A 27,519-nucleotide genomic window follows, 5' to 3' on the forward strand; every position below is an offset into this window, starting at 1 on the left:
AGATAACTAGAAGAATCGTCACTAAGCAGCTCTGAAAATGTCTGCTGTGTTTGGGTCTCCATACCTCTGTGAGTCTGACATGAATGTCATGAAATCAAAGTTCAGAGCAAGACTGACAGCCGAACATTTCAATGACTCCATAAGAGTGAACCTAAGGAGGCTCCACTCCACCGTACACCTCAGTGCCAGTCATGTGACAAAATGGCAAATGAATAAGGAATATCTGTGGATTTGAAATTGCATTATTCTGTTCTGACAGCATTCATGTTTTAATCCAATAGTGTGAGATACGCGAGAAAATGCAGACAGACGTACAGAATGCACTTGCAGGTGATGTTTTAATCAATCAATCAACATTTATTTATATAGCACATATTCATACAAAAAAATGTAGCTCAAAGTGCTTTACAAAATGAATAGAAAAATAGAAGACACAATAAAAAATAAACATAAGTCAACATTAATTAACATAGAATAAGAGTAAGGTGGTCCGATGGCCAGGGTGGACAGAAAAAACATGCAAAATGTGAGTTGTGGACACCAACATTTTGTAAATGTTCAGGCAAAACAAGCGTATTCAGTTGGTTTGGGTTGAAATATGCGATGAGAATAAACGTGAGGAGCTCTCGGCCATTTTCATTTTGTAACAGGAGCTCTCAGGGGGGAAAAGGGTTGGAGACCCCTGGACTAGGCTGATTCCGGGGTTACAGGGGCTGAGTTATGAGGAAGGATTTGAAGAGCTGAGCCTTTAGAGTGATGAAGAGGAGACCTGACTGAAGTGTTTAAAATGATGAAGTGAATCAGTCCAGTGGATCGAGACGGTGACTTTAAAATGAGTTCATCGAGAACACAGCGACACAGTCGGAAACTTGTTAAGGGGAAATTTCACACAAAAATATTAGGAGATTTTTCTTTACACAGAGAACCACAGACACTTGGAATAGGCGACCAAGTGGTGTGGTAGACAGGAGGTCTTTAGGGACCTTCAAATCACAACTTGATGTTATTTTAGAGGAGTTATGTGGAGAGGACTGGCGAACTTTGGTGGGCTGGATGGCCTGCTCTCGTCCAGGTTGTGAATTACGACCAGTTGTAACTCAAATGTTGTAAGGCACCTTGGATTAAGATGTCAGCCAAGTAAGAATAATCAGAGCTTTGTTGAACTGAATGACCTGTGCTCATCCCTATCGTTCTGTTGAGACTCTCGACGGCAGTAGCATAACCTGGTAAAAGTGACGTGCGTTACATAATCTGATTACTTTTTAAAGTAACGAGTCACCTAACTCAACACATCCTCGTTGAAGTAAAAACCAGCACTTGGGCGTAAGGCAAGATGCACACGTGACGCCCTGTCGCTCCTTACTAGTGTGCAATCTGGTAAAAGAGACCAATTTGACTAAACGTATTTGTAAAAACACAAGAGACCGATCACATTCATCAAGTTTATTGTTAGATTCACGTTGGCTGAGGATGACTTTTTTTTTTTTTGCACCGTTTAATGATGTTGGGGCGTTTTTTTCAAAGGAAAACTCCAGACGATTACTTGCATGACAGAAGGACAACTGGAGTCCCAAAGAAAAGTTGGGGTGCCAACCTGGACACCCCATTTAATGCAATTGTCCCAATAAACTGACCAGAAATAAGCAACAGGTTTCCAATATGCTGTTGTAGCCAACTGGGCTCTGTAGATTAAGGGCCTCTTTTGAGCTTCCTGAAGTGAGGCGACCTCCCCTGAGAACGTTTTACTTTTATGGTGTCCCAGTCCACGAGGACGGGACCTCTGGGATGCTGTGGGTGGAGTTCAGAAAGAAAAAAGAGATGACATGGTCAGCGTCCGTGTGCCCCTCTGATCCCAGGGTGGTATCACGTACCTCAGGAGAGTCCGGAAGGTGATCCTCAGATGCCCATGTGTGACAGCAGACAAGCAGGTTTCTGCCTTTGCCAGGTTACTCACCTGAATCTGGTCAGGAGTGTGTGCGTGTAAACAGGGCTGACGTCAGATCAGACTACTTCAGCAGTTCCGGTTCAGGCATCGAGGCCTGATAGTGTAAATGCTGCGTTTCTCCTTAATTAAGTTCTCTGGTTTGAAAAAAGCACATTTGTGCCCACTAAATGCATACCAAGCTTATGAGAATAAAAAAAGAAGAAAATGTTTACCTAGTGTGTGCTTGGTGTGTGTGTGTGCGCACCCTGTGGTGGGCTGGCGCCCTGCCCGGGGTTTGTTTCCTGCCTTGTGCTCTGTGTTGGCTGGGATTGGCTCCAGCGGACCCCCGTGACCCTGTAGTTAGGATACAGCGGGTTGGATAATGGATGGATGGATGGATGAATGTTTACCAGAACCTGTGATCGTAAATGTTTCTATTCAGCGGCACCAGGTAAAAAGTGAACTTTGGACCACTGTTATGCCAACGATGAAGTGAGCTGCAGATAAGACACTTTATATCAACTGAATTAGCATTACAAAAGTAAAACTGATTTGGTTGAAGTAGAATTCCTCCTAATGGCTCAGGTTCAAAACGTTTAGATCACCCCGTGTGTGTTGTGTAACACGGTCTACAAGAAAAAAGTACAAAATAAAAACCAAACAGCACGGCCTCGGGGAAGGAGCTGTGAGAACTTCATTAACTGGAAAGGCACATGCGGGTGTAAATCTAGAAAGATGCCGCCGGCCTGATTCCTGGCGCCTGTCAAGCGGTGCCAACGAATGCAGGTGTGCATGTGCCGACACCTGCTTGGGACGGCGTCGAAAGCAGAAAGTCAGCTTCATTTACCGAAAGGCAAGCCACAGAAAAGGTGAGGAGCTTAGTACGTGTCAAGCACATCGCCCAAAAAATGTCAATAATAACAATAAAACCTTCATTCTAGGCTGTCATTCCAGATGAATCATAAGCAGCACTGTGAGGTCTTCAGTCCTCGGCCGCTGGGCGGGGGGGTGTGACGAAACCTCCAAGCTGACTGATCATCGGAAGTAGTAGGGGGTCTCGTCCCTGGCTCCTTTGTCCTCTTTTTATTTATTCTCTTGTTTCTCTTTTAGTTTGTTTGGTTGGGATTTCTTTCTGCTTATACAGTAAAAGTATTAATATTAACAGCATTAATATTAAGAGTACAGTATTATGATGTTTAGATATTGCCTTTTATCACTTCAGTGCAGCCATGTGACGATAAGGCCATTGGTACTTACAGCCGAGGGTCAGAGGAAGACAGTAAGATAAGGTAATGTTCTAGAAGCATGTATAATATACGGTGGCGTGCAAAAGTATTCAACCCCTTTAGAAATGATCCTCATTTCCTGCATGACCAAAGATTTGTCCAGATATTTCTCCATTCAGTATTTGGAACTCTTACACTGTAACGTTACGTTTATATTTTCTGTAGATATTTAACTGAAGAAGAAGAAGAACTCCAAGGTTCAGGTCCGTGCTTGAAAGCCATTGGATTTGTGAAGGCTGGAGGAATGGGTTGGGATTCCTCATGGGACACCTGCCAGCTTTGGTAGAAAGTCCAATCGGAGGTCGCTGTCAGTTGTGAGTCAAAAAGGGGACGCCAGTGATTGTTCCTTGTTAGAGGGCTAATTGTTTTGGCCCGGCCATTTTTTTTTGTTTTCCTCAATCTGTTCCAACTCTGCTTTATAGAGAGATGAGGGATTTTTAAGTAATCCGCAGAAGTTGGGACACCCATACAAATTGTATGCTTCAACTTGCAAGGCTTCAATTACTTTCATTGCTGCAGAACATCTGTAGGTTGTAACCTATAAATGTTCCCTGAAGAAGGCCCATTTGAAATATTCTGAAATTTCCTTAAGTTTCAGTTTTTGCTAACCTAAACTTTACATTTAAACCTCTGGTAGTTTACTGCTTGCGTTTTCCCCATTTTAGGTCATTTGTTGCATTTGAATAAAACTGGAAATACTGAGGTGTTCTAAAAGTTGTGAAGCTTTGGTAGAGTATACTGTATGTTTCCTAAATGTGTAGTAGCACTATGTAAATGGACTACAAATCCCAGCAGTCTCAGTAGTATTACACCATTGGGGCAGCTTCACAGTGACATGGGGGTTGCTGGGAAGAAAAATGATTAGACACCATCTTTTAAAGGACCTAACAGACGCTGAAAGGGCATCGTGTTCATCTGTGTCTGTTTGTTCCTATGCTTCACACTCTTGTGATTACAAATACAACAACCGTGGATTGCAGTTTCTTTCTGGAGTTATGTGCTTGTCCTGTGTCTGCTTGTCCATGTGATTTCATCCTGGTTAGATACATCTGCAGCTGGAGTTGCTCTGAAACACGGCAAATCCTCATGCAACATCTGAAATGCGGTAGGACAAAACTCCACATTTCATTTAAAGGGGGTTTCATTTTACTCAGCATCGTCACCCACGCCTGCCGTACCCGAGTGTGTCAGAAATGTTCAATGTTTATCGCGTGGTGCCCAATGATGCGTTCGGTTTTGCTTCTTCAATGTTTATTAAATAATTTTTGCCACCAGGGGAATTTGGGTGGAATATTGCGTGTGTAAGTTTTTGTTTGTTTTCTTCATTTAGTTAATATATCCTTTATCTATTCATTTGGATCCTCTTTATTATGTGTGTCTGTTTGTGAGTGAGTGTGCAAACCACATCAAGGCTGGGTGGATTCCTGGTGTTCCCAATATAAAATAAATAAATCCAGTGAGAATCTGAGCAGCTAATCCCAACCGCCACAAATGTAATAAGTAAGTATTCATGGTGCTGCAACATCATTTTATTTTACAATCGGGCGCCGCCACCAGCACATGGCTCCCACTTGTCATGGAAGTTACGTAGAATGACACCGCCCCTGCTTTGCAATCCTACCATTTCCCTTAAATGCCTTACCTTAAAGCAAGCACTTCACACACTAGAGGAGGCCCCCTTGTGCGTCGCTCGTTTGCTCTTGTAATGTCTAAGATGTGCCAATAGCTCCTCCAGATCCTTATTTTGTTGGTGGATCTGAGTGAAGTACTTGCTGCCTGACCGACCGTCCAATTTAAACACCTTGGCTGGGTTTTCTTCAAATTTGGTATTTCTTCAAGGAGAGAGTTCCATCTTTGATGAGATAACTTGAGGAGGATGGCTGTGATCGCCCGCCACTGAAATGCTGTGAGCGGAAAATTTCTCTTTGTGAAGAACTGCAGGGAGCGTTTGAGAGGCTGCAGTGAAGGTTGAGATATTTTCATTTTTTTAAACACTCTGCTGTAATCCTTTCAAGTAAGCCTCATATTTGGCACAAAGGCTGCAGATACTTTAAGGACTCGTAATGTGCTGTGGTCACTAGGGGGGGCGTCGCTGAGCCCCATACCCTTGACACAATCAGTCCATAGCGGTCCAGGACATGCAAGTGCTCAGTTTAATTTCACACCAGCACCTTCTCACAGGTTCTTCCCAATTTCACGTTCCATAATTCTGTTCTTTTTGTTTTCTTCACGCTCCTCCGCTCTTTCCCAGGTGAGCCTTGTCTTCATCCTCCTCTCTTAACAACTCCCTCTGAAGGTGGAGCAGCTTCTTTAGAACCCGGACCTTGGAGTACAAGATGGCTGCCTGAAAGCACTTCCGGGTCAGACAGGCCTTCTCTCATAGGACATCTCTCTCTAGTGGCAGCCCCACCAGAACTACAATTCCCATGTAGCTCTGCTGGTGTCCAGATGGGAGCTATACCAGAGGGACACTGCCATCTGGCATATTGGGGGGGGGGACATGGCCCTGGGTGGCAGTCTCCCTCAGTCCTTTACCCAGCTAACTTTATTTATATTGTGACCACAGACACAACAATGTAGATACAAGTCCCAGGGTCAAAAGACCAGAATTCCTTGAACCGACCTCAGTCTTCAACTTTACAATTGGCACCATTACAGTCTTCTTCCTCCACTCCATCCCAGTGGCAAGCCTTGTCCACGACCTCCCGACTCCGACTGCCTTTCCTAGGAGGAGCGGCTTCTTTTATAAAGGACCCAGGGTTACTTCCGGTGTCATAGTTTTGGATGGGGGAGGCACTTCTGGGTCAGGCAGAACTCCCCCAGTACTGCACCCTGGTGGCACCCAAGGACCCTGACGGGGATTCCCTTCCAAACGATAAGTCCCAGGTAACCCTGCCAGCGTCCAAACTGGGACCACACCAGACAAATACTGCCACTTCTCAAGTCAGGGGAGACGTCCAGATTCCCTGAGTCCTTCCATTAATGACCTCACCCCAACTGGGATTAAAGCTGGCAACAATCCCGGCTTGGCTGCACCACCATCCATGTGCTCCACCCATTATGGCCTCCCGGCTGGGTAAAGCATTGCACTTCATCCCAGTTGGGACGGCCGTCTGTCCACTGTGCCATTTGCAATGTGGACTGTGTATACTGTGTACACCGTGTTCATGCTGTACGGCCAGAACAGAGAGGACCCACCCGATGAGCTGCCCTTCTGTCATTGAAATGGCAGTGTCTAAAAGTGCACAGCAGAATAAGGACAGAGGAGAAAGGCAGTTGTGCATTCGCTTCAGTAATATTTGCACTCCAGGTTAACAGTCATCTCCTCTTTTCATTTGTGCAGCCAGGCGCCTCGCCTCCCGAAAGCCGGAGAGACCGTCCACGGGCACAAGTTCTTCATTGGCTTTGGTGGAAAAGGAGCCAACCAGTGTGTCCAGGCCAGTCGACTGGGAGCTAAAACAGCAATGGTGTGTAAGGTAAGGTTCAGGCATCTGTAGGCCCATTGCTTCTTTTTTGTCCTGTCAGCCTTCTGATGGTTTCTTCTGAAGCAGTGGGGTAAAGGGTCATCGTCGTTTTGGATCTTTTGTATTTATACAAATTCTCTGTTGATCCGTTATCTTGAGTACAAACTTAAAAAATAGAAAAACATTTGGAAACGTCCTTCACATAGATAGATAGAAGTAACCAAGCCAATCTCATGAGTGCTGATGTCAATACACCCTACTAACACCGCAGAATCCTTTCAGTTTGTTATCCAGAATGTTGAACAAGCAGCAAGTGTGTAGTGCAGACCTTTATGCAACGGTGATGGCGCATGTTGTGACTTCTAGTTTCCCTGTGGTAGCCACGTTACTAAGAGCAGCAGAATGCAAAGAGTTAAAAAGAAAAAAATGGAGTACCAATAAAACAACATGACGGGGCACCAAAATGTGAAAAATTTTAAAATTCCTTAAGACGATCCCAAAACTGAAAACTGGTAAAAGAATGAGATTCCCCACTTCTTCTTCTTCATCATCATCATCTTCTTCTTCTTCTTCTTTCGGCTGCTCATGTTAGGGGTTGCCACAGCGGATCATCTTCTTCCATATCTTGCTGTCCTCGTCATCTTGTTCTGTCACCCCCATCACCTGCATGTCCTCTCTCACCACATCCATAATCCTCCTCTTAGGTCTTCCTCTTTGCCTCTTCCCTGGCAGCTCTATCTTTACCATCCTTTTCCCAATATACCCGTCATCTCTCCTCTGCACATTTCCAAACCAACGCAATCTCACCTCTCTGACTGTGTCTTCCAACCATCCAACTTGAGCTGACCCTCTAATGTCCTCATTTCTAATCCTGTCCATCCTCATCACACCCAATGCAAATCTTAGCATCTTTAACTCTGCCACCTCCAGCTCTGTCTCCTGTGCCACCGTCTCCTGCCCATATAACACAGCTGGTCTCACTACCGTCCTGTAGACCTTCCCTGTCACTCTTGCTGATACCCGTCTGTCACGAATCACTCCTGGCACTCTTCTCCACCCACTCCACCCTGCCTGCACTCTCTTCTTCACTTCTCTTCCACAATCCCCATTACTCTGTACTGTTAATCCCAAATATTTAAACTCATCCACCTTCGCCAACTCTACTCCTTCATCCTCACCATTCCACTGACCTCCATCTCATTCACACACATGTATTCTGTCTTGGTGGTCCTACTGACTTTCATTCCTCTCCTCTTTAGAGCAGATCTCAATGAAAATATATCAGATAACACCGGCGAAAACTTAGCAAATATCCAAAATTGTGACAATAAGAGAGCATCACATGGTTTCCTAGGTAGATGTGGACAAGAACCTCGCTGTGCTGGGTAACCACTTTGTCACCAGGAGTTTTTCGTTGGGGTCTTTTGTGATCCAAAGTCAGCTGACCTGCTGTCTTGTCACATTTTGTGTCAGCCTTTGAACAACAAGGTGAGCAGCTGACTGGGTGGTGCTTCCTAACCTCCACCTCATGGTGGCTTGTCTCTTTAAACTGAACAGTGCGTTCTGCTAAATTAATTCTGCTTGTCTGTCCTCTACAGCTCGGCCAAGATGTCTTTGGAAACAACTACCTCCAGAACTTTAAGGACCAAGGAGTGACCACAGGTGATTATTTAGACCATATTCTTTCTTTTTTTTTTAAATGGACAGCATTTCCATTACCTTTATTGTGTTCGCATCCCACAATAAGAGCTTCAGAGCTGTCAGCTTTACCGAATGACACCCAAGCTTTGCTGCTGGTCCTCAGCTTTTCATTTATATGGATGATGATTCCTGCAATGCAGTACAACGGAGGACCACAACAGAGCAGGCCGTTGTGATGGAGACGTGAAATGACCCTTATCATCCCTAACCAGGGGGTAGGTGACACAAGCACAGACATGTCAACAGCGTGCCAGCCTGTCTTCACTGACAAAACACACGGTCACCATTCATAGCAAAGTAGGTCCCAGCTCTGAGGACTGCAAGGCTAAAGGCGCTGGTCATAATCAACAATAAAAGGCAGACGGATTATGCATGTGTTTGATTACCCAGAATCCAAACCTGCTCATTTTATGATCCCATTACTTTTATTCTTTATTTTTCCAAGACGTTTCCAGTGTGTGTCACGTTTTTGACTCCGTTATGAAGAATTCAGTTCTTTTAGTGACTCTTAACTTCTAGAATGGTTTTCTTAATGTCCATCTGATCAGAACACCATTATTGGGCAGCGCCATGTTTGTGTATGCAGGAATGGACGAGGATGTGCAGCACGTGATGTCGCCATCATGCCTGTTTGTAAGCAGGCTCCATGCAGTTCCTGTTAATCTGAGATTGAAAGAAACAATTCACAATGGCTGGAGTGCGTATTTTCCTTGATTTGTTTTTCTCCATACTGACTTTGCAGTATTTGACTGCGTTTTTGGGTTCAGTGCTGTTTACAGAGGAAAGAGCAGACGCTGATTTGTGCAGCGGGCTTCTAGCTTCAAAGCATCCTGACAAATCTTAAATGCCCGCACGTGTGGCATTTTCAGTGAGCTGTTTGTGACAAATCCCAAGTATGGAACTGAGCTATTTGGATATGCTGTGTATGGACTGTGCTCGGCTAAGACCCCGAACCTGCACACTGCTTCGACTGTTTGTGAACAGGACGTCTGTTGTAATGTGTTGACGTCCCCGCCGGAGTGAATTGTCCTTACTTCAGCTCTGCTAATTAATAATTAGGCTTTCAAATCGCAAACGTCAAATAGTTGTCTTTCATTTCTGGTTGTGGTGAAAGGGAGCTGTCTGGAGGTGGATGTCACAAAAAGTCAATATCGGGCAGGAAGCCAGTGCAGCTCAGCCATCATTGCAGTCATGTGGTTGTGGTTACTGATAGAAGCAGAAAGGAGAAAAGCCGTCAGCATGCGCAGTTGTGATGGCTGCTAGCTTTAAAAGCTCTTTGGCTCCTGTCTTAATACAAAGAGTCTCAGCAACAGAATCCACCATTTATTGGCTCTGTCTGATCGGTGGTGGCTGACTCACCCAGCAAGCTCTAAGCTGTCCAAGCAGACATTTTATCACAAGAACAGTATTTCTGACTTTCTTTCATCTTTGTTTTACTGCAGATTTCGTGAGTCAGACTGGAGAAGCAGCTACTGGCGCAGCCTCCATTATTGTGAATGACCAAGGTAAAGAGCACCCAGCTGTGACCAGGCGTGACTCACTCATGGGCCTCACTTTCATTTGCTCTCTTCCCAGTGTCTCATGCGTAATGGCCCTGTACCGTGTAGATCCTTTAACCAAGTGAAACTGCACTCAGCAATGCCTGTGATGTCATTCGTGTCACTCCTACAAATGTCACTCATGACACACCCACTCAGTCGTGTCATCGTTGACACACCCACACCAAGGCACCACTCGAATACTCTATTCCAACAGATGGCTCAACCAACACTATACTTAATAACCAAAAATTCACATCAAAAAAATATTGTAAATAAAATATACTGGCAGAGGGTGCCAATCCCATTCAAGTCAGACGGAAGTACAGTAGCTGATGATATGATGTCCATTAAGTGGGGATCTCATACTTGGATCCTGGGAGTCCAGCGTGTTAATGGAATTTGTCATTTATTTACCCAGTTTTTCCCTGTTCTCATTTTACCGAGTTAATAAAGGCAGATCACCAAAATGTTTAATGGCCTCAAATGAAATTTGTACTCCCACTATCACTCCTTTTTCTATTTAATTTTAGTTGCAACCATTTTGGCAGCAATGGGTTAGGAACCTCCAGAGCAGGGGTCTCCAACCTTTTTTGTCCGGACAGCTACTTTTACAAAATGAAAATGTCAGAGAGCTCCTCATGTTTTCTAACGTTTATTCTCATCGCTTATTTCAATCCAAACAAACTGAATACACTCGTTTTGCTTGAACATTTACAGAATGTCGGTGTCCACAACTCACATTTTGCATTAAAACATCGGAAAAAAACATTTAGTTCACCTGCAAGTGCATTTTGTAGGTCTGTGTGCATTTTCTCGTGTATCTCACACTATTGGATTAAAATATGAATGCTGTCAGAACAGAACAATGCAATTCCAAATACACAGATGTGACTTATTCATTTGTCATTGTGTTCCACGTCACTGTGTCACTTTATTCACAGGTCCAGTTGCATGTGTGATGTGTTTTTTAGTTAGTCAGGTGACTGGCACTGAGGTGTACGGTGGAGTGGAGCCCCCTTAGGTTCACTCTTATGGAGTCATTTCAATGTTCGTCTGTCAGTCTTGTTCTGAACTTTGACTTCATGGCATTCACGTCAGACTCACAGAGGTATGGAGACCCAAACACAACAGACACTTTCAGAGCTGCTTGGTGAAGATTCTTATAGTCATCTCGCTCTACTAAGCTCCAGAAATGCTGAGAATGCTATTAGGACTTTAACTGCACGTTATTTTGAAGGTTTACTAATATAGAATATAGAAAATCCAATGTCTGTCTGTCTGTCTGCTTTTCACAAGAGAAAGACTTCGCCGATTTAGATCGGGTTTCTTTCTATAATTTGTTTGAACATTCCGGTTGATTTTGGGACGTCTCTCATTTCGCTATGTTTCATAGTTCGACTGCGGTTTTGATTTATTTGCGCAAATCCAAGAAACACGCAGCGGACCGAGGGGAGGGGCCTTCCTCACTCACTTGTCAGCTCCGGGGTGTGTTCCTTAACTCCGCTTAGCTAGCGAATGAGAGAACAATTGAATTAAACTTTGTTTGATATTTAAAATGAAGTGTTACTCAGGTCTTGATGAGTTTCAGTCCGGATATTCTCTTAAGTGTACGTATGCCACATCGAAAAGATAAATTTCAATTCAGATTGTGGATCGTGATTTTGTGTTAAAAGGATCGGGATATGATTTTTTGTAAAGATCGCCCACCCCTAATTGGACTGATTAAGTTTTCAAATTTATGTAGGATCCATTAACACTTTGGTGTGCTACTTGGAAAGGGATTGTGAGATACCGGTAGCTCACAAATGACGTGTTACAAACCCCTGCTCTAGAGCAATGCTATTGTTTGTGATGCACCTTCTGTTGGAATGAAAACTATGTGTTTCACAAAACACATTCCAACAGATGGCTCATAGGAGATGTTAGCACTGAATATGCCTGATTTTGTTCGACCTTGAAAGTTAAATTCTAACTCTTAATAAATCCCTAACTCCATAATGTTCATCATTCTTCTTTACTGAGTAAAAAAGACTTCCATTAATTCTACCGCTGATATTGATCAGCTAATTTCCATTCTGGATTTAGAGTCACCTTGGTGATTTATTTAATTGTTGACCTTCATCTTTCTTCTATGTTTAGCTGTGTTCTTTATATTCCGAGGTTTGTGAAAACATTACAATGCACAGACACTGCACTCCCAACAATGTATGCAAAAGCAAGAACAAACAGCATCTGTCGTAATACCGAGTGTGTGATTCAGAACACGCAAGTGTGTGTATGTAATTCAGTACGTGCACCAACTTTTCAACATAGCTGCACTCAAATGATATTTTGTTTTAGAGGAAAACCAGCGAATCGAGCAGCAGTTGGTCCAGAATGCACTGCTCCCTGGTGGCTTTCTTAATCCAGATTTAAACAATCAGGGCAGAGTACAACTGACTACCGCCCTCCAGTGCTGGTGTTTTACACGTATAGTTTTGCCTAGTTTGATGAGTTATGTCTGGATCATTCCAACAGGTGGCACATCATAAACATTTGTAGTAAAAAATGCATTGCATATGATATGATAAATACTTTATTAATCCCCAAGGGGAAATTCACATAATCCAGCAGCAGCATACTGATACTAAAAACAATATTAAATTAAAGAGTAATAAAAATGCTGGTAAAAACAGACTTCCTTTTAAAAAAATACATCCTTTTACCAATCCTGTTCCAACAAATGGTGCATCCTGGGCCGGCGCCACCATTAAGGCAAATTAGGTGTTCCCCTAGGGTGCAAATCATAAAGGGGGGAGCCCATCTACACTGGTTAGCTACTAAACAATCAGTTGGCGCAGTAATAAGCTTGGCCTAAGGTGCAAAATATCCCAGCACTGGCACTGGGTGCATTACAAACATTAACACTGTTTTTTATGAATTCCATACAATATGGCATATAACAGAGATATATGCATTGAATGGTGTGCTGCAAACATTAAAGCTAAGGTCTTTGTTGATTATTTTGATTTTGAGCCATCTTAGCACAGCTAGTTTTATTTAATATTACAGTGGCATCACAGAATTCTTGATTGGCATCGACCTTTTGTAAAGATATCTACAGTAGTTTCTGTTGTTTTGATGTCCAGCACTGGTAGGACTTACATGTCTTTATTTGTGTCATGCAGGAGAAAATGCTATTGTGATTGTGGCTGGTGCCAACCTGCTGCTAGACATGGAGGATCTGAAGAAGGCGTCACTGGCCATCTCCACAGCACGGGTGCTGGTGTGCCAGCTTGAAATCAGCCCTGCTGTGTCTCTGCAAGCTCTGAAGATGGCACGGAACTCGGGAGGTATGAATTTCACTCATCAGTATTGAGATAAGTAGGCCCGCTGTTTGGCCAGCTGTTTACCACAGAATGTCATGTCACTTAGGGTCACTAATATGCGTTCAATGCATGTAATAAAAAAGACCATACGCTGATGTAAAAGCCATCGGTGCTCCAGTTATTTCAGTTAGCAAAAAGAAGTCAATATTCTCACCTGAACGTGCTTGCAGTTTTTTCGTCCACTTTACTACTGGTGTCAGTCTGACATGAGGAAAAGAGAACATGCGAGGTGGCACATTATAGATGGATATGGAAGGACCTGAGGAATATTGTACTCGGCCACAAACAAGCTGCCTTTTTGAGTACAGCAATCCTAAATTGTCCCTAGTGTGTGCTTGGTGTGTGTGCGTCCTGCGGTAGGCTGGCACCCTGCCTGGGATTTGTTCCTGCCTTGCGCCCTGTGTTGGCTGGGATTGGCTCCAGCAGACCCCCGGGACCCTGTAGTTAGGATATAGCAGGCTGGAAAATGACTGACTGGCATAACTGGCTATATTAAAATAAAGGTGCACGTATTGAATCACATACAGATAGTTTTACTTCACAAGCAAAGTAAGCCAACTGTTTTTTCTTGCTTTTGCATACATTGTCGGGCCTGCGGTGTCTGCACATTGTCATATGAGTACCTAGTACGCAGCCAGCCTCAACGTGACATCGCTCTGTGCACAGTGTGCCATCTCGCATGTTCTCCTAACCCCACATCGGTCAGGTGCTGGCCGTGTACTCCGCATATTGACGGCTTTGCAGCTCTCAGAGACTTGGCAGACTTTGATGCTGGCTCCGTACTTTGTATTCCAACTCGTGAGAAGGCACTACGCACAAGATGGCACATTGTTGCAGAGAAGGACAGGTTTCATTCAAAAACAGAATTTATTATTTGGTGTTTTTGTTCTCTGCTTGAGTTGTTGCTCTTTACATGGCTGTTCAAACGCAATAAAAATAAATCCTGTTTAAAATATGCAGTATTCTCGGGTGGGGGTCGAATTCTGTTTTGTAAAGTTTGACTTGAGTGTTTGTAATGTTATCTTCTTCATTGTATAAGTTAGACTTGATAGTATGGAAGGTTATGTTCTTCAGATAAAATAAAAAACAAAACATTTGGTGCCTCTCCTTCCTCTGCTTTGCCAGTTTATCCTCTTCACTCCTTCTCTCGCTCTTTCTCCCCCAGTCTTCATCCTGCATACTGTATTGTGTGACTCCACTTATCATCCTCACCCCTTAATTTGAACCTCTCCTCCCTCTACCCCTCCTGCCTGGGTGGCTCAGTACCCCATAATGTAAAATGCTATTCTTAAAATCATAATTGTTAACAAACACATAGACTTTACACAAACCTCCAGTAGGTGCTACCTGATGGGTCTTGAACCCGGACACCTTCTTCGATCTTGATAGCCATTAAGTCCCTATCTCGTGTTAAAGCAAGTAGGGGGTCCCGTGTCCCTTTGAAGTTCCCATCATGTCAAACCAATAAAGAGGAGGGGGATTTGTGATGTTCAACTCACATTGAAGCAGAATGTCGAGGGAAGTTTGGGGAGGGTGGGAAATTGGGAGAAAAGCTGGCATTTACTTGTGGTACCAAAAATCCTGAAATGCTGCTTCCGTATAATTTTCAAATTCGGGAATTTCGTAACTTTTTCAGTACCAGTATACATCACAACCCTACATGATGGCCTTGCAAAGCATCATGGGGTTCTGGGGGGAAAAAAAAAGTTTGCCCGAATCGGTTGTGCTGCAGATTTCCAGGGAATATTTTGCCAAACAAGGTTGCCGGTGAACCCAGCAAATGTGCTGCGAATGTCAGCGATCAGCTGTAGTTGTGACTTTAGAAACCAGTAATGCAGGTGAGGAGTGAAATGGAGAAGTCAAAAGCTGGGCCCAGACGGGTCGCTTTTCTGTCACATAATGCTAATAAATCGTAATCTAAATCCTGTTCTGTCCCGTCCCGAAGGTTCAAATCAGTTTACTGCAGGCACTTCTAAGTGACTTTCAACTGCCATCTTCAGCTGAACTTGTGCTTTAACTACACATCCTGCTGACCTTGTTCTGCACTTGCTAAGTCATGTAAAATGAAATAAATAAGGAGCCCGTCAGCGCAGCAGCACATGTGAAACGTTTACAAGGCGATCTGTAAGCGTGACGGAGTTGGAGGAGTCCTCCTGGACTCTTATGTGTTTAAGGCCTTTTATTGGTTTCCCAGTTTCCTTTGTCACATGCGTTGCACAGGTGATTGGTGTGATTAGGGTTAGGGTCTCGGTCGATCAGCAAGTTATGTTGTGAAGCATCTTTGACGTTACTACCAACCCTTAAGGACAGACTGCTTCATCCTAATCAGCTGGTCTTCGACAGGCGCCATTCCACCGAGACTCGTTAAAGCTGCCTGGAGCTACCAACATGTCATCTGTCCTCATTTCTCAAGATCTCTTCACTGCCTTTGATGTGGTCAACCACCAAATCATCCATGCCTCCCTCTCTGACTGGTTTGAGTGATACCTCTTGGGCAGATCCTACTGTGTGTCCTGGCGAGGAGAGATGTCAAGAGTACACTATGAAAGCACAGGGGTGCCACTCAGATTTGTGCTGGACATTCTCCTCTTCTCTCGAAACACCTCCTCGCTAGGCCCTATCATCTGGTCCCATGGCTACTCTTATCAGTGCTATGCCGATGATATGCAGATGTACCTGTCATTCTCTCCAGTGGACCACACGGCATTGGCTACAACCTCTGTAATATCCAATGAAGGAACACCATCTCCATCTCAACCTGGCAAAGATGGACCTTCTCGTTATCTATTTAGCATCCTGGTGTTGCTTAGCTCAGCTCCTTATCACAAAATTACATGCCAGGTCCAGACACAACCTCGAGGTGGTGATTGCTGACTGATTTAGACCTGTCCGCTGCCTTTGACACCATTGATCGTGAAATATTGCTGATGCGGCTCGAACATCTTGTTGGGATTAAAGGGGCTGCTCTTAACCGGTTCAGGTCATATTTAACTGGTAGACATTTTTCAGTGACTTTAAATTCCTCTTTTTCATCTACTGTTCCTCATAAATATGGTGTTCCTCAGGGATCCATTTTAGGTCCTATTTTATTCTCTATATACCTTCACCCTATTGGAGCGATTTTTAGGAAATTTAACATTTCTTTTCACTGCTATGCTGATGATACTCAGGTTTATATTCCTGTCTGCAACTCTGCAATGAATCAACTCCACAACTGTCTGTCTGAACTAAGATCCTGGATGGCCAATAATTTTCTTGATCTGAATCAAAATAAAACGGAGGTGCTTATAGTGGGTCCACCAGCTAAAGCCCAAATTGGTCTTGGACTTCTCGGCTCTTTCTCTGCCTTTTCCAAACCTCAAGTCCGTAATCTTGGTGTTACCTTTGATAGTAACCTCTCTTTTGAGAAACAAGTAAATTCTGTAGTCAAGAGTTGCTTTTTCCAACTTCGTCTATTAGGTAAGATAAAGCCTTTTTTATCTTCTAAAGATCTTGAGAAAGCTACTCATGCTTTTATTTTTTCTCGCCTCGATTATTGCAATTCGCTGTATTCTGGCATTAACAAATCTCTGATACACAGGTTACAGCTGGTCCAAAATGCTGCTGCTCGCTTTCTGGTTGGGGCAAGGACGTCTGACTCTGTTTCTCCTATTTTAGCTTCTTTACACTGACTGCTGCCTGTCAGTTTTCAAATTGATTTTAAAATCTTGCTGCTAGTTTTTAAATCTTTACATGGGCTTGCTCCTGCCTATTTATCTGAACTGTGTGTTTTACACCAGCCATCCAGAGTGCTTAGATCTTCTGGTCAGTTGTCTCTTGTTGTCCCTCGCACCAAATGTAAAACCAAGGGGGACAGACAGGGCCTTTGCAGCTGCTGCCCCTCGCCTGTGGACTCTCTACCTCATCATATTAAGGAGTCGTCTACAACTGAACAGTTCAAAACAAGATTAAAAACTCACTTCTTTTCACTTGCATTTAGTGACCTTCAGTAATACTGATGGTTTCCTCTTTGTGATCATATAACATTATTTCTATTTGTTATCTATCTTATTTTATGTTCATATATTTTATTACTATTTATGTTTTATTGTTTATTGTTTTTTCTTTTTTCTATTATTGTAAAGCACTTTGGCCGCAGCATTACTACAGTATGTTGTTTTAAATGTGCTATATAAATAAATTGACATTGACATTGACAGCTGTCCCTCACTGACCATAATGCATCAGTCTCGCAGTCTTATAGGTTCACTCTATACAACATCTGCAAGATCGCACCATATCTGACGGGGTTGTGCGGCACAACTCCCTGTCCTGTCTTCTCTCGACTGGCATGTGCCACCACAACACTGCAGAAGATTCCAAATGCAGTTACACGTCTGGTGTTCTACATTTCTTATCCCTGTTGTGGCGCATATTAAGCTCAAATCCTTGATGTTTGCCGACAGAGTTGTCAACGCGTCTGCACTTCTGTATATGGAGACACTTATGAGGTCCTCGGCTCCTTCACTCCCACTCAGGTCTGCTGATGAGTGGTGTCTGGTGATGGCACCTCTGCATGGCATTAAATCTCAGTCCAGCCTCTCTTCCTGTGTTACTTGTTGCTGCTGAAACGAGCTCAGTGTGTTGAAGACCCTCTGGTTTGGTGGATTCATGTCTTACTGATATCACTGGATAGGCTTTGTAACCAAGGAATTGTAACTCGCTTCTATTTTGTTTGAGTTCTTCACTTGTGATGATCAATTCTGTCACCTTGTCACACTTGTCCCCAAACAACTCCCCAGACTAACGTTTACTCCAATGTGTTAACCTCTTTTGTAAGTTGCTTTGGATGACACATCTAAATTTAAACTGAGAAAAGAAATTGCTGAAATACAAAACAGCCGATGCAAAGAGGAAGCCCGCAAGTCTGCATCTTCATCAGCTGTGGTTTTGTATGGTTTTAATTGAGCGCTCTTGGAAAGGCGCTATATAAAATAAAGTTTGACTGATTTATTGGTGAGCACAGAGGCTGGTGCTGGTGCCCCGTGTGTCTGGTTACCGTCTGTGTTTACTGACTGCACAGAAGATGGAAGCGAAAATGTCAGAAACTAAAAATAATCAATGCCATCTTACATGAGGGGCAGAAAACGAGTAATTATTTTAATGATCAAACCTAACATGCAAGATGTTAGGTTGAATCCACAAACTTGGACAATGAGCGCTCCGGGCTGATGATGTCACTTGATGTGGGCAACCCATGAGCATGTCCCTAACTATGGGTGCTCAAGACAGCGACACCTACTGTATAACACAAAGCAGATGGCGCTGTGGGAGAACATATTTACCTTTAAACACCATTAAAAATGGCTGATGTTCAAAAACAACGTGACATCCGGAATCCTTGACCTCTAAAACCCTTAAAAAGAAGGTTCAGTTATTTTTAGACGCCAAGCAGAAATTGTAAAATATAACCTGCAGGTCATGACACTGTGTGGACTCTGGCTAGAAGTGGATTTTTATTTTATACTCCATCACCCTCAAATTCCCATGGCCTGTTGGTGACCACTACCGACTTTATAGTCCCCACCCAATAGTCTACTCTTCCCCTACAGTGTCTGTGGCACATCTTCTGTCTGACATGATAGCATCGAGGACGTTTAGCCAGCAAATTAGTCAGTAGAATATTAGAACACTCAAGACGAGAACAGGCCATTCAGCCCAACAAAGCTTGCCAGTCCTCTCCACTGAATTCCTCCAAAATAAATCAAGTCGAGTTCTGAAACTCCCTAAAGTCTTCCTGTCCACCACACTTCTCGGTCGCTTATTCCAAGTGTCTATCGTTCTTAGTGTAAAGAAAAACTTCCGAATGTTTGTGTGAAATTTACCCTTAACTGTGTCCCTGTGTTCCTGATGAACTCATTTTAAAGTCACCGTCTCAATCCACTGGACTAATACCCTTCATCATTTTAAACACTTCAGTCAGGTCTCCTCTTCATCTCCTAAAGGCTCAGCCCTTTTAATCTTCCCTCATAATTCATCCCCTGTAGCCCCCCATAATCAGCCTAGTCGCTCTTCTCTGGACCTTTTCTTGTGCTGTTATGTCCTTTTTGTGGCCTGGAGACCAAAACTGCACACAGGACTCCAGATGAGGCCTCACCAGTGAGTTATAAAGACTGAGGAGCAGAACCTCCTGTGACTTGTACTGCACACATCAAGGCGCTATATAACCTGACAGTCTGTTAGCCTTCTTAATGGCTTCTCAACACTGTCTGGAAGTCGATAGCTTAGAGTCCACTACGACTGCTAAATCCTTCTCCTAAGGTGGACTCTCGATTTTCCAGCCTCCTATTGTGTATTTAAACCTCACATTTTTACTTCCTATGTGTAATTCTATGTGTAATCTTTACATTTACTGACATTAAATTTCATCTGCCACAAATCTGCCCAAGCCTGTCTGCTGTCCAAGTCCTTCTGTGATGATATAATGAATTTCACATTATCTGCAAATCCACCTATCTTGGTATCTTCTGCAAGCTTAACCAGCTTGTTCCTTATATTCCTATCTAAATCATTTCTATAGGGTGGTCCAGATCTAATTATGCAATTTTCATTATGCTATAACTTATTAAGTTTATTACATAGAAAATCACCCAAAAATCCCGGACCATCAAGAAGAACTGACGACATGAAGAATCGTCTTTGCGCCGAACTGGAATCATCCGTGCATAAATAAAAGTCACCCAGATGTTCTTGATCTGCATAATTAGATCTGGACCACCCTGCTATTAAAAATAGCAGCGGCCCCAGCACTACCCTCTGCTGGTCACCACTCTTAACATCGGCCAGTTCTGATGAGGTTCCTCACACCATCACCCTCTGCTTCCTTAGCCAATTCTGCGCCCATCTACACACATCACCCTGAACTCCCACTTCTTATAGTTTGATGCCCACCCTCTCATGTGGCACCTCATCAAATGCTTTCTGAACGTCCACATCAATAATCTCATGTGCTCCTTTCTGGTCGTCTCCTTTTGTTTCCTCCTCATAGAATCCCAGCATGTTAGTAAAACACGACCTCCCTCTTCTGACCCCATGCTGATGTTCCTAATAACTCCTGTCCTTGCCATGTGCTGCTCAATCTTCTCCTTAATAATTCCTTCCATTAATTTTCCTGTGATGCTTGTTAAGCTTACTGGCCTACAGTTGCTCTGATCTGCCCTGTCACCCTTTTTATATAATGGGATGATATTTGCCATTTTCCAGTCCTTCAGAATCTCTCCGGTGCTCAGTGACTTCCTAAAAATATGTGTCAAGGGTTTATATCTGAACTCGCTAGCCTCCTTAAGAACTCGAGGATAAATCTGATCTGGTCCTGGTGATTTGTGTGATTTCATCTTATTTAATCTCAGCAGCTCTTCTCTCTTTACAATTTCCAAATCCCTCAGTACCTCCTTAGTAGTCCCTGTTACTGCTCTGAGGTTATCCACTTCCTCACTTGTGAAGACCTCAGAAATATGAAAGTTTAGGGCGTCCGCTATTTCGTTGTCTGTATCTTTTAATTCCTCTTTACTATTTCTGATGTACTTGACCTCCTTCTTGACTGTTATTTTACTACTAAAATACTGAAAGAATCTCTTAAGGTCTTTTTTCACCTTATCTGTTATTTTCCTCTCCAATTGTCTTTTAGCCTCCCTGATAGCCTTCTTAATGGTTGCCCTCATGTTCAAGCGATGCTACTCGGGTCCTTCATGCATTATTTGACCACAAGGATATGGACAACACCTGCCTGCAAAGTACCAAGTTACCAAATTACCATGTGCATCAAATCAAGAACATGCCATCCATCTCCATTGACAGGCATTGGCTTGTACTGAAGAGCCGTTGTCATAGAATGGCACCTACAGTCAGGTTTATAAGTATTTGGCTCTGTGCACCACCACAATGGATCTGAAACAAAGCAAGCAAGATGTGGTTGAAGTGTAGACTTGCAGCTTTAATTTAAGGGGTTTACCAAAAACATTGTATGAGCCATTTAGAAAAGGCAGCCATTTTTATACATGGTCCCCTATTTTCACGTTCTCATAATCATAAATATAATGATCAATTTCAATATTTGGTTGAAAATCCTTTCCAGTCAATGACTGCCTGAAGTCTGAACCCACGGCCATCTCCAAGTGCTGGGCTTCCACCCTAGTGATGATCTGCCAGGCCTTTACTGCTGCTGTCTTCAAGTGCTTCTTGTTTGTTGGACTTTCTTCTGCAAGTGAACTGCGTGTCCATTTGGGTTGAGCTCAGTTGACTGACTCGGCCATTGAAGAATCTTCCACGTCTTTGCCTTGATAAGCTCTTGGTTTGCTGTCCCAGTATGTTTTGGCTCATCGTACTGTGAGGTGTCATCCTGTCAGTTTTGCAGCATTTCTCTCAATCTAAGCAGACAGTACAGGGTGGTCCAGATCTAATTATTCAGATCCAGATCGTCTGGATGACTTTGATTTATGTGGGGACAATTCCAGTTCATCGCAAAGACGATTCTTCATGCCATCAGTTCTCGATGGTCTGGGATTTGTCAGGTGATTTTCTATGTAATAAACTTAATAAGTTGTAGCGTAATGAAAATTGCATAATTAGATCTGGAGCACCCTATATAGCGCCCTGCACACTTCAGAACTCATCCTGCTACTTCTGCCAGCAGTCACATCATCAACAAACACCATGGACTCACTTCCATTGGCAGCCATGACGGACCAGGCTGTAACACTCCACCTTGCGTCTTTCCTTGAGGAATTCTCTGATTTAATGTCAATTTTAATTACAAACTGTGACGCACTCTTAATAGTTGGCGACTTTAACTTTCATATAGACAATCAGTGTGACCAAAAAGTAAAGGAATTTATGAACCTCCTGGATTCTTTTGATTTGAGACGCTCGTTAATCAGCCTACACATAAAGCAGGTCATATGTTAGACTTAGTGATTACTAAAGGACTTAAAGTTGATATAAAGCAGGTCATTGATATTGGTCTATCAGACCATTTCTTCTACTATTTAATATAGAAATAATGATAGAAAACGCTCATGAGAAGCATATTGTTAAAAAACGCTTCTTTGACTCATCAGCAGCTTTAAAACTTACAAACTATTCTAAGCAATCAGTCCGTTTATAATGCCAACTATAATAGTGAGGATAATGTAAATAGTAAGGTGGAAAGATTTAATACTAAAGTAAGAACTGCTGTTGACAGAGTCACACCTGAAAAGACAGTGAAAAAATCCTCTAGTACTGTTATTCCATGGAAGACCCAAAGAGTGTCTGATTTAAAGAGAACATGCCGTAGAGCTGAGCGTCAATGGAGGAAGACTAAACTTACTATCCACTATGAAATATTAAAAGTAAAATAACAGAATACAATAACACTGTCCGTCTTGAGAGGCGCTGCTATTTCTCTAATATTATAAATAACAATGCTAGTAACCCCAGAGTCTTATTTTCTACAATTGATCGCCTGCTAAATGCAGGTAACACAAAGGAATGCCTCCGAATACTTCCAGTGAAACCTGTGAGAACATTGCTGCATTTTTCAATCAAAAAATTAATGATATTAGAAATAACATAGTATATCCCCCCAACACTAAGGATCCTCCTAAACCCCAGCATCCTGTTATAAACAAATTAAACTCTTTCACTAGGATAGATTTACCTGATTTACAAAAATAATCTCTCAATTAAAACCTCCACCTGCCCTTGACCCAATACCAACAAGGTTTTTCAAAGAAGTATCAGGCGTGCTAATTGATAATGTTCTTGACATAGTAAATTGTCACTAGATACGGGGGTCTTCCCAGACTGTCTTAAGACTGCTGTAGTTAAACCCCTACTTAAGAAACATAATCTTGACCCTCAGCTCTTGATAATTTTATACCCATCTCTAACCTGCCTTCTTCAGTAAAGTTCTAGAGAAGGCAGTCATTATGCAGTTAAATGACCACCTCAATAAACATGCTATTCTTGATAAATTTCAGTCAGGTTTTAGAACAAATCACAGCACAGAAACTGCACTCGTTAAAGTAGTAAATGACTTGCGGTAAATGCAGACAGAGGCCATTTATCTGTTCTCATCCTCTTAGATCTGAGTGCTGCATTTGACACCATTGATCACAATATTCTTAGAAATCGCCTTAGTCAATGGGTGGGCCTCTCTGGCAGTGTCTTAAATTGGTTTGAATCCTACCTGACAGGGAGAAAATTTTTGTTAGTTGTGGTAATTACAACTCAAAGACACATGATATGGTGGTCCACAAGGCTCTATCCTGGGTCCGCTGTTATTCTCAATCTACATGCTTCCGTTAGGTCAGATTATCTCAGGGCACAACGTGAGCTACCACAGCTATGCTGATGACACACAGCTGTACTTATCAATAGCACCTGATGACCCGATTCTCTTGATTCACTAACACAATGTCTGACTGTATCTCAGAATGGATGAATAGTAATTTTCTCAAACTAAATAAAGAGAAAACTGAAATTTTAGTGATCAGCAATAATGGATACAATGAGGCTATTAGAAATAAACTGGATACATTAGGATTAAAAGTCAAGACGGAGGTAAAAAGCTTAGGGGTGATTGTTGACTGTAATCTGAATTTTAAATCACATATTAATCAGATCATTAGGACAGCATTTTTTCACTTAAGAAACATAAGTAAAGTTAAACCTCTTATATCACTGAAAGATGCTGAGAAATTAGTTCACTGCGTTTGTTTTCAGTCGACTAGATTACTGTAACGCACTCCTCTCAGGACTACCCAAAAAGACATAAATCGCTTGCAACGAGTGCAGAATGCAGCTGCTAGAATCCTAACTAGGTAAAGAAAATCAGAACACATCACTCCAGTTTTGATGTCACTACACTGGTTACCTGTGTCATTCAGAATTGACTTTAAAATTCTGCTTATGGTTTATAAAGCCTTAAATAATCTGCCCCATCTTATATATCGGAATGTCTGACACCTTATATTCCAAATCGTAACCTTAGATCCTCAAATGAGTGTCTCCTTAGAATTCCAAGAACAAAACTTAAAAGAAGTGGTGAGGCGGGTGACCTTCTGCTGTTATGCACCTAAAATCTGGAATAGCCTGCCAATAGGAATTCGCCAGGCTGATACAGTAGAGCACTTTAAAACACTGCTGACAACACATTACTTTAACATGGCCTTTCTATAACTTCATTGTAGTTTAATCCTGATACTCTGTATGTTCAATTCATAATAACTATTCATAGTGGCTCTAAAATCCGTACTGACCCCAACTCTCTCTTCTTTTTCCTGCGCCACCACCTCCACCTACTCAAAGCCCCATGATGTACCAACATTGATGGACTAAAAGCCAGAAGTCTACGTGACCATCATCATCTTCAAGTCCTTCTGTGAGAACCCTAAATCCAAAGAGGACTGTTTCATTTATGTTAGGTAGAATGCCCAGAGGGGACTGGGCGGTCTCTGGTCTGGAATCCCTACAGATTTTATTTTTTCTCCAGCCTCTGGAGTTTTTTTTTTGTTTTTTCTGTCCCCCCTGGCCATCGGACCTTACTCTTATTCTATGTTAATTAATGTTGACTTATTTTATTTTTATTGTGTCTTCTATTTCTCTATTCATTTTGTAAAGCACTTTGAGCTACATTTTTTTTGTATGAATATGTGCTCTATAAATAAATGTTGATTGATTGATTGACCTCCACCATAGCGTGGTTTTAATTTTATCAGACTTCAAATACCCCTTGAGTTTCCAAAATGGCACTACTTGCTTTCCATAACGGGTACAATAAAGGAAAGGCACACAGCACACACTACTTGAGTTACATAAGCGGTGCCTCTCGCTGTCCGCAGTGCGCGCCCTTTACCTTGTCTGAGTCTACTGTATGCCAAGCTCAGTTTTGGTCTCATCAGACCATCGAACCTTCTTCCAGCTGAGTTCAGTCTCCCATGTGCCATCTGCTGATATGTCTCACGCGTTTTGTTTTCTTTTTGCCACTTTCACATAAAGCTGTGACCTGTGAAGTACCCGGTCACGATTGTTGTCCACACAGTCTCTCCAATGTCGCCCACTGTAGCTTGTGACTCCTTCAGAGTTCTCGGTGGTCTCATGGTATCCTCCTTCTTCATTAATCTTCATCATATCACGCACCCCTTAACTTTCATAAGCAGCCATCTGTGTCACCTAATGGATTGGGTGGCTCTGGTTTTGGGGCTCTGTTATGCCCCCTACAGGTCACAAAGGCAGGAGTAAGTCACTGCCTTAAATGAACCGCAATGTCTCCCATCGTTTGATGCCTTCTGCCTCCTGATCATTCTTTTCTGCCATCCGGAGCAGAAGGCGAGGAGTGAGGACGGGCAGACGTGACGTCAGTTGGCATTGTGCTGGATTTCCTCTGTCCTAAGAATGGGAGTGCATACCATGATACCATACAGTGCAGCCTCTTGTCCAGTGCGTCCCAGTGCCCCCTCCAGCGATGCCCTCATGCATGACATGTCTGTGTCCACCTGGATTGGATCAAGCAGGTTTGAGAATCTATGGATGCATATTGAATTGGATTCTGGATTTTTCCATTTCTTTTCCTTTTTTTTTCTTTTCTTCCTGCCTAGCTGGTTATTGACATTTTGACAGCGTCACTCTGGCCCTTCCTGATCTGCACCACAGTGTCACCCTCTTAGATGCTCACCCTGTGACAGTAAGCACATGGGAGGTTAAGACTCCACTGCCAGGCTCAGCTGTGTTGGCCATTGAGACCACCGCTTGTGTTGACTCATTAGGTCAGTGAGTGGGTCACATCAGCTCTCCTGGGTGGTCTCCGGCTTCAGGGGAAAACACTCCGGAGAGTCGAGTGTCATGTGAGGCTTGGGGGGGCAGCAGTGGCTACACTGAATGTGAAGAAGCCACAGGAGCGAAGTGAGCAGATAAATAAAGTGATGGTCCAGGGTGCCACAGCACAATGAATGCCCGTCGTGCTGCGTGTGAGCAGATTTATTATTTTGTGAAGTCTCAGGAGGAGATCAAATGCATATGACTAAGACACACTCCACCGAGACATGACTTCATTTCCTCTCTAATTAGCTCGCTGCAGGGAATCCACAAGTCTGTGGAAGAGGCTCACAGCTCCAGATATGTGAAAGTTCCTGAGCACGTGACTGTGGGAACCTAGCGGCCATGGGGGGGCAAAGGCAGCACATGAAGTTACAGAGAAGACGGAGCGCGTGGCAGCAGCAGCAGCGGGAGAGCCGAGCCGCCTGTGAGGTGCTTTCTCATGGTCACCGTTCTCCTCTCTGGCAGGCTTGGAGTGGCCCTGACTGGACAGACGTTGGAGGCCAGTAGAGGACTTTATCATCCGTTACACACAAGCAAGCAGACCTTACTTAGGAATTCAAGGTGGGCAATGCTGACCTATGCATGGTTTCCATGTCTTGGCAGAATTTGATATCAAACCGTTGGAAAATTAGAACCGTTTTGGTGAGAATGAGCCTGACAGCGCCACTTCCATTCACCTTCACCCAAGTCTTTCTGTCCACCTCACCACTTTGTCACTTACTCCATGTGTCTGTGGTTCTTTGTGTGGAGAAAATGTCCTAATGTTATGTTGTGATGCCAGGATTTCTCCCAGCAATGTGGCCCCCTTAATGGCTACAGCAGAATTGTCAAACACAGGGCTGCTTCTTCACCCTCACCACTAAGTGACTGCGTGACTCTGACCAGGCCACCTTTGTGCCAAATGTGAACATCATCTTCAAGGTCACCGAATCGTTGGCCAAAAGGCATTTTGGATGTTAGATTGTTGGAGTTTGCCCAGCCGTGCTGCCCACTGAAAACTGAAACACAAGTATTCAGACCCTTAACTTTGGCTCAGCTGCAGCCCACTCTGTTGATCATCATTGAGATGTTCTTACACCTTGTTTGGTGTCCACCTGTGGTCAGTTCAACGGACTGGATTGAGTAGCACAACTGTCTATCGAAGGCTCTCCCAGGTGGGGAATCGGGAAGTTGAAGGAATTGTCTGGAAACCGGGGTGGATCTGCCATCAGGGCATTCTGGGTTCCCATCCAGAGGCCAGAGATGCCAAGGTGCCTTTTCATCGATTACGTAACCCCACCCTGCTTGATGAAGCGAGCGAATGTCCAGGGAGACCACCCTTCTGGATGACAAAAGTATTGAGTCTCCACCTGCCACAATGACCAGCAACATTTATTTCTGTAGCTCATGTTCATACAA

General features: G+C 43.3%; 1 protein-coding gene across 1 annotated transcript in view; it reads left to right on the plus strand.

The window, feature by feature from the left end:
• The first annotated feature begins 2,704 nt into the window (after positions 1-2,704).
• rbks (ribokinase) overlaps positions 2,705-27,519 on the plus strand; it is a 59,513-nt gene continuing 34,698 nt past the window's right edge. Inside the window, exons 1-5 of the mRNA XM_039749879.1 lie at positions 2,705-2,793; positions 6,554-6,686; positions 8,273-8,336; positions 9,818-9,880; positions 13,084-13,248. Of these exons, the coding sequence (XP_039605813.1) occupies positions 2,705-2,793; positions 6,554-6,686; positions 8,273-8,336; positions 9,818-9,880; positions 13,084-13,248 (514 nt within the window). The remainder of the gene's footprint in view (positions 2,794-6,553; positions 6,687-8,272; positions 8,337-9,817; positions 9,881-13,083; positions 13,249-27,519) is intronic.

This window comes from Polypterus senegalus, chromosome 3 (assembly GCF_016835505.1).
Source record: "Polypterus senegalus isolate Bchr_013 chromosome 3, ASM1683550v1, whole genome shotgun sequence".
NCBI classification, from domain to species: domain Eukaryota; kingdom Metazoa; phylum Chordata; class Cladistia; order Polypteriformes; family Polypteridae; genus Polypterus; species Polypterus senegalus.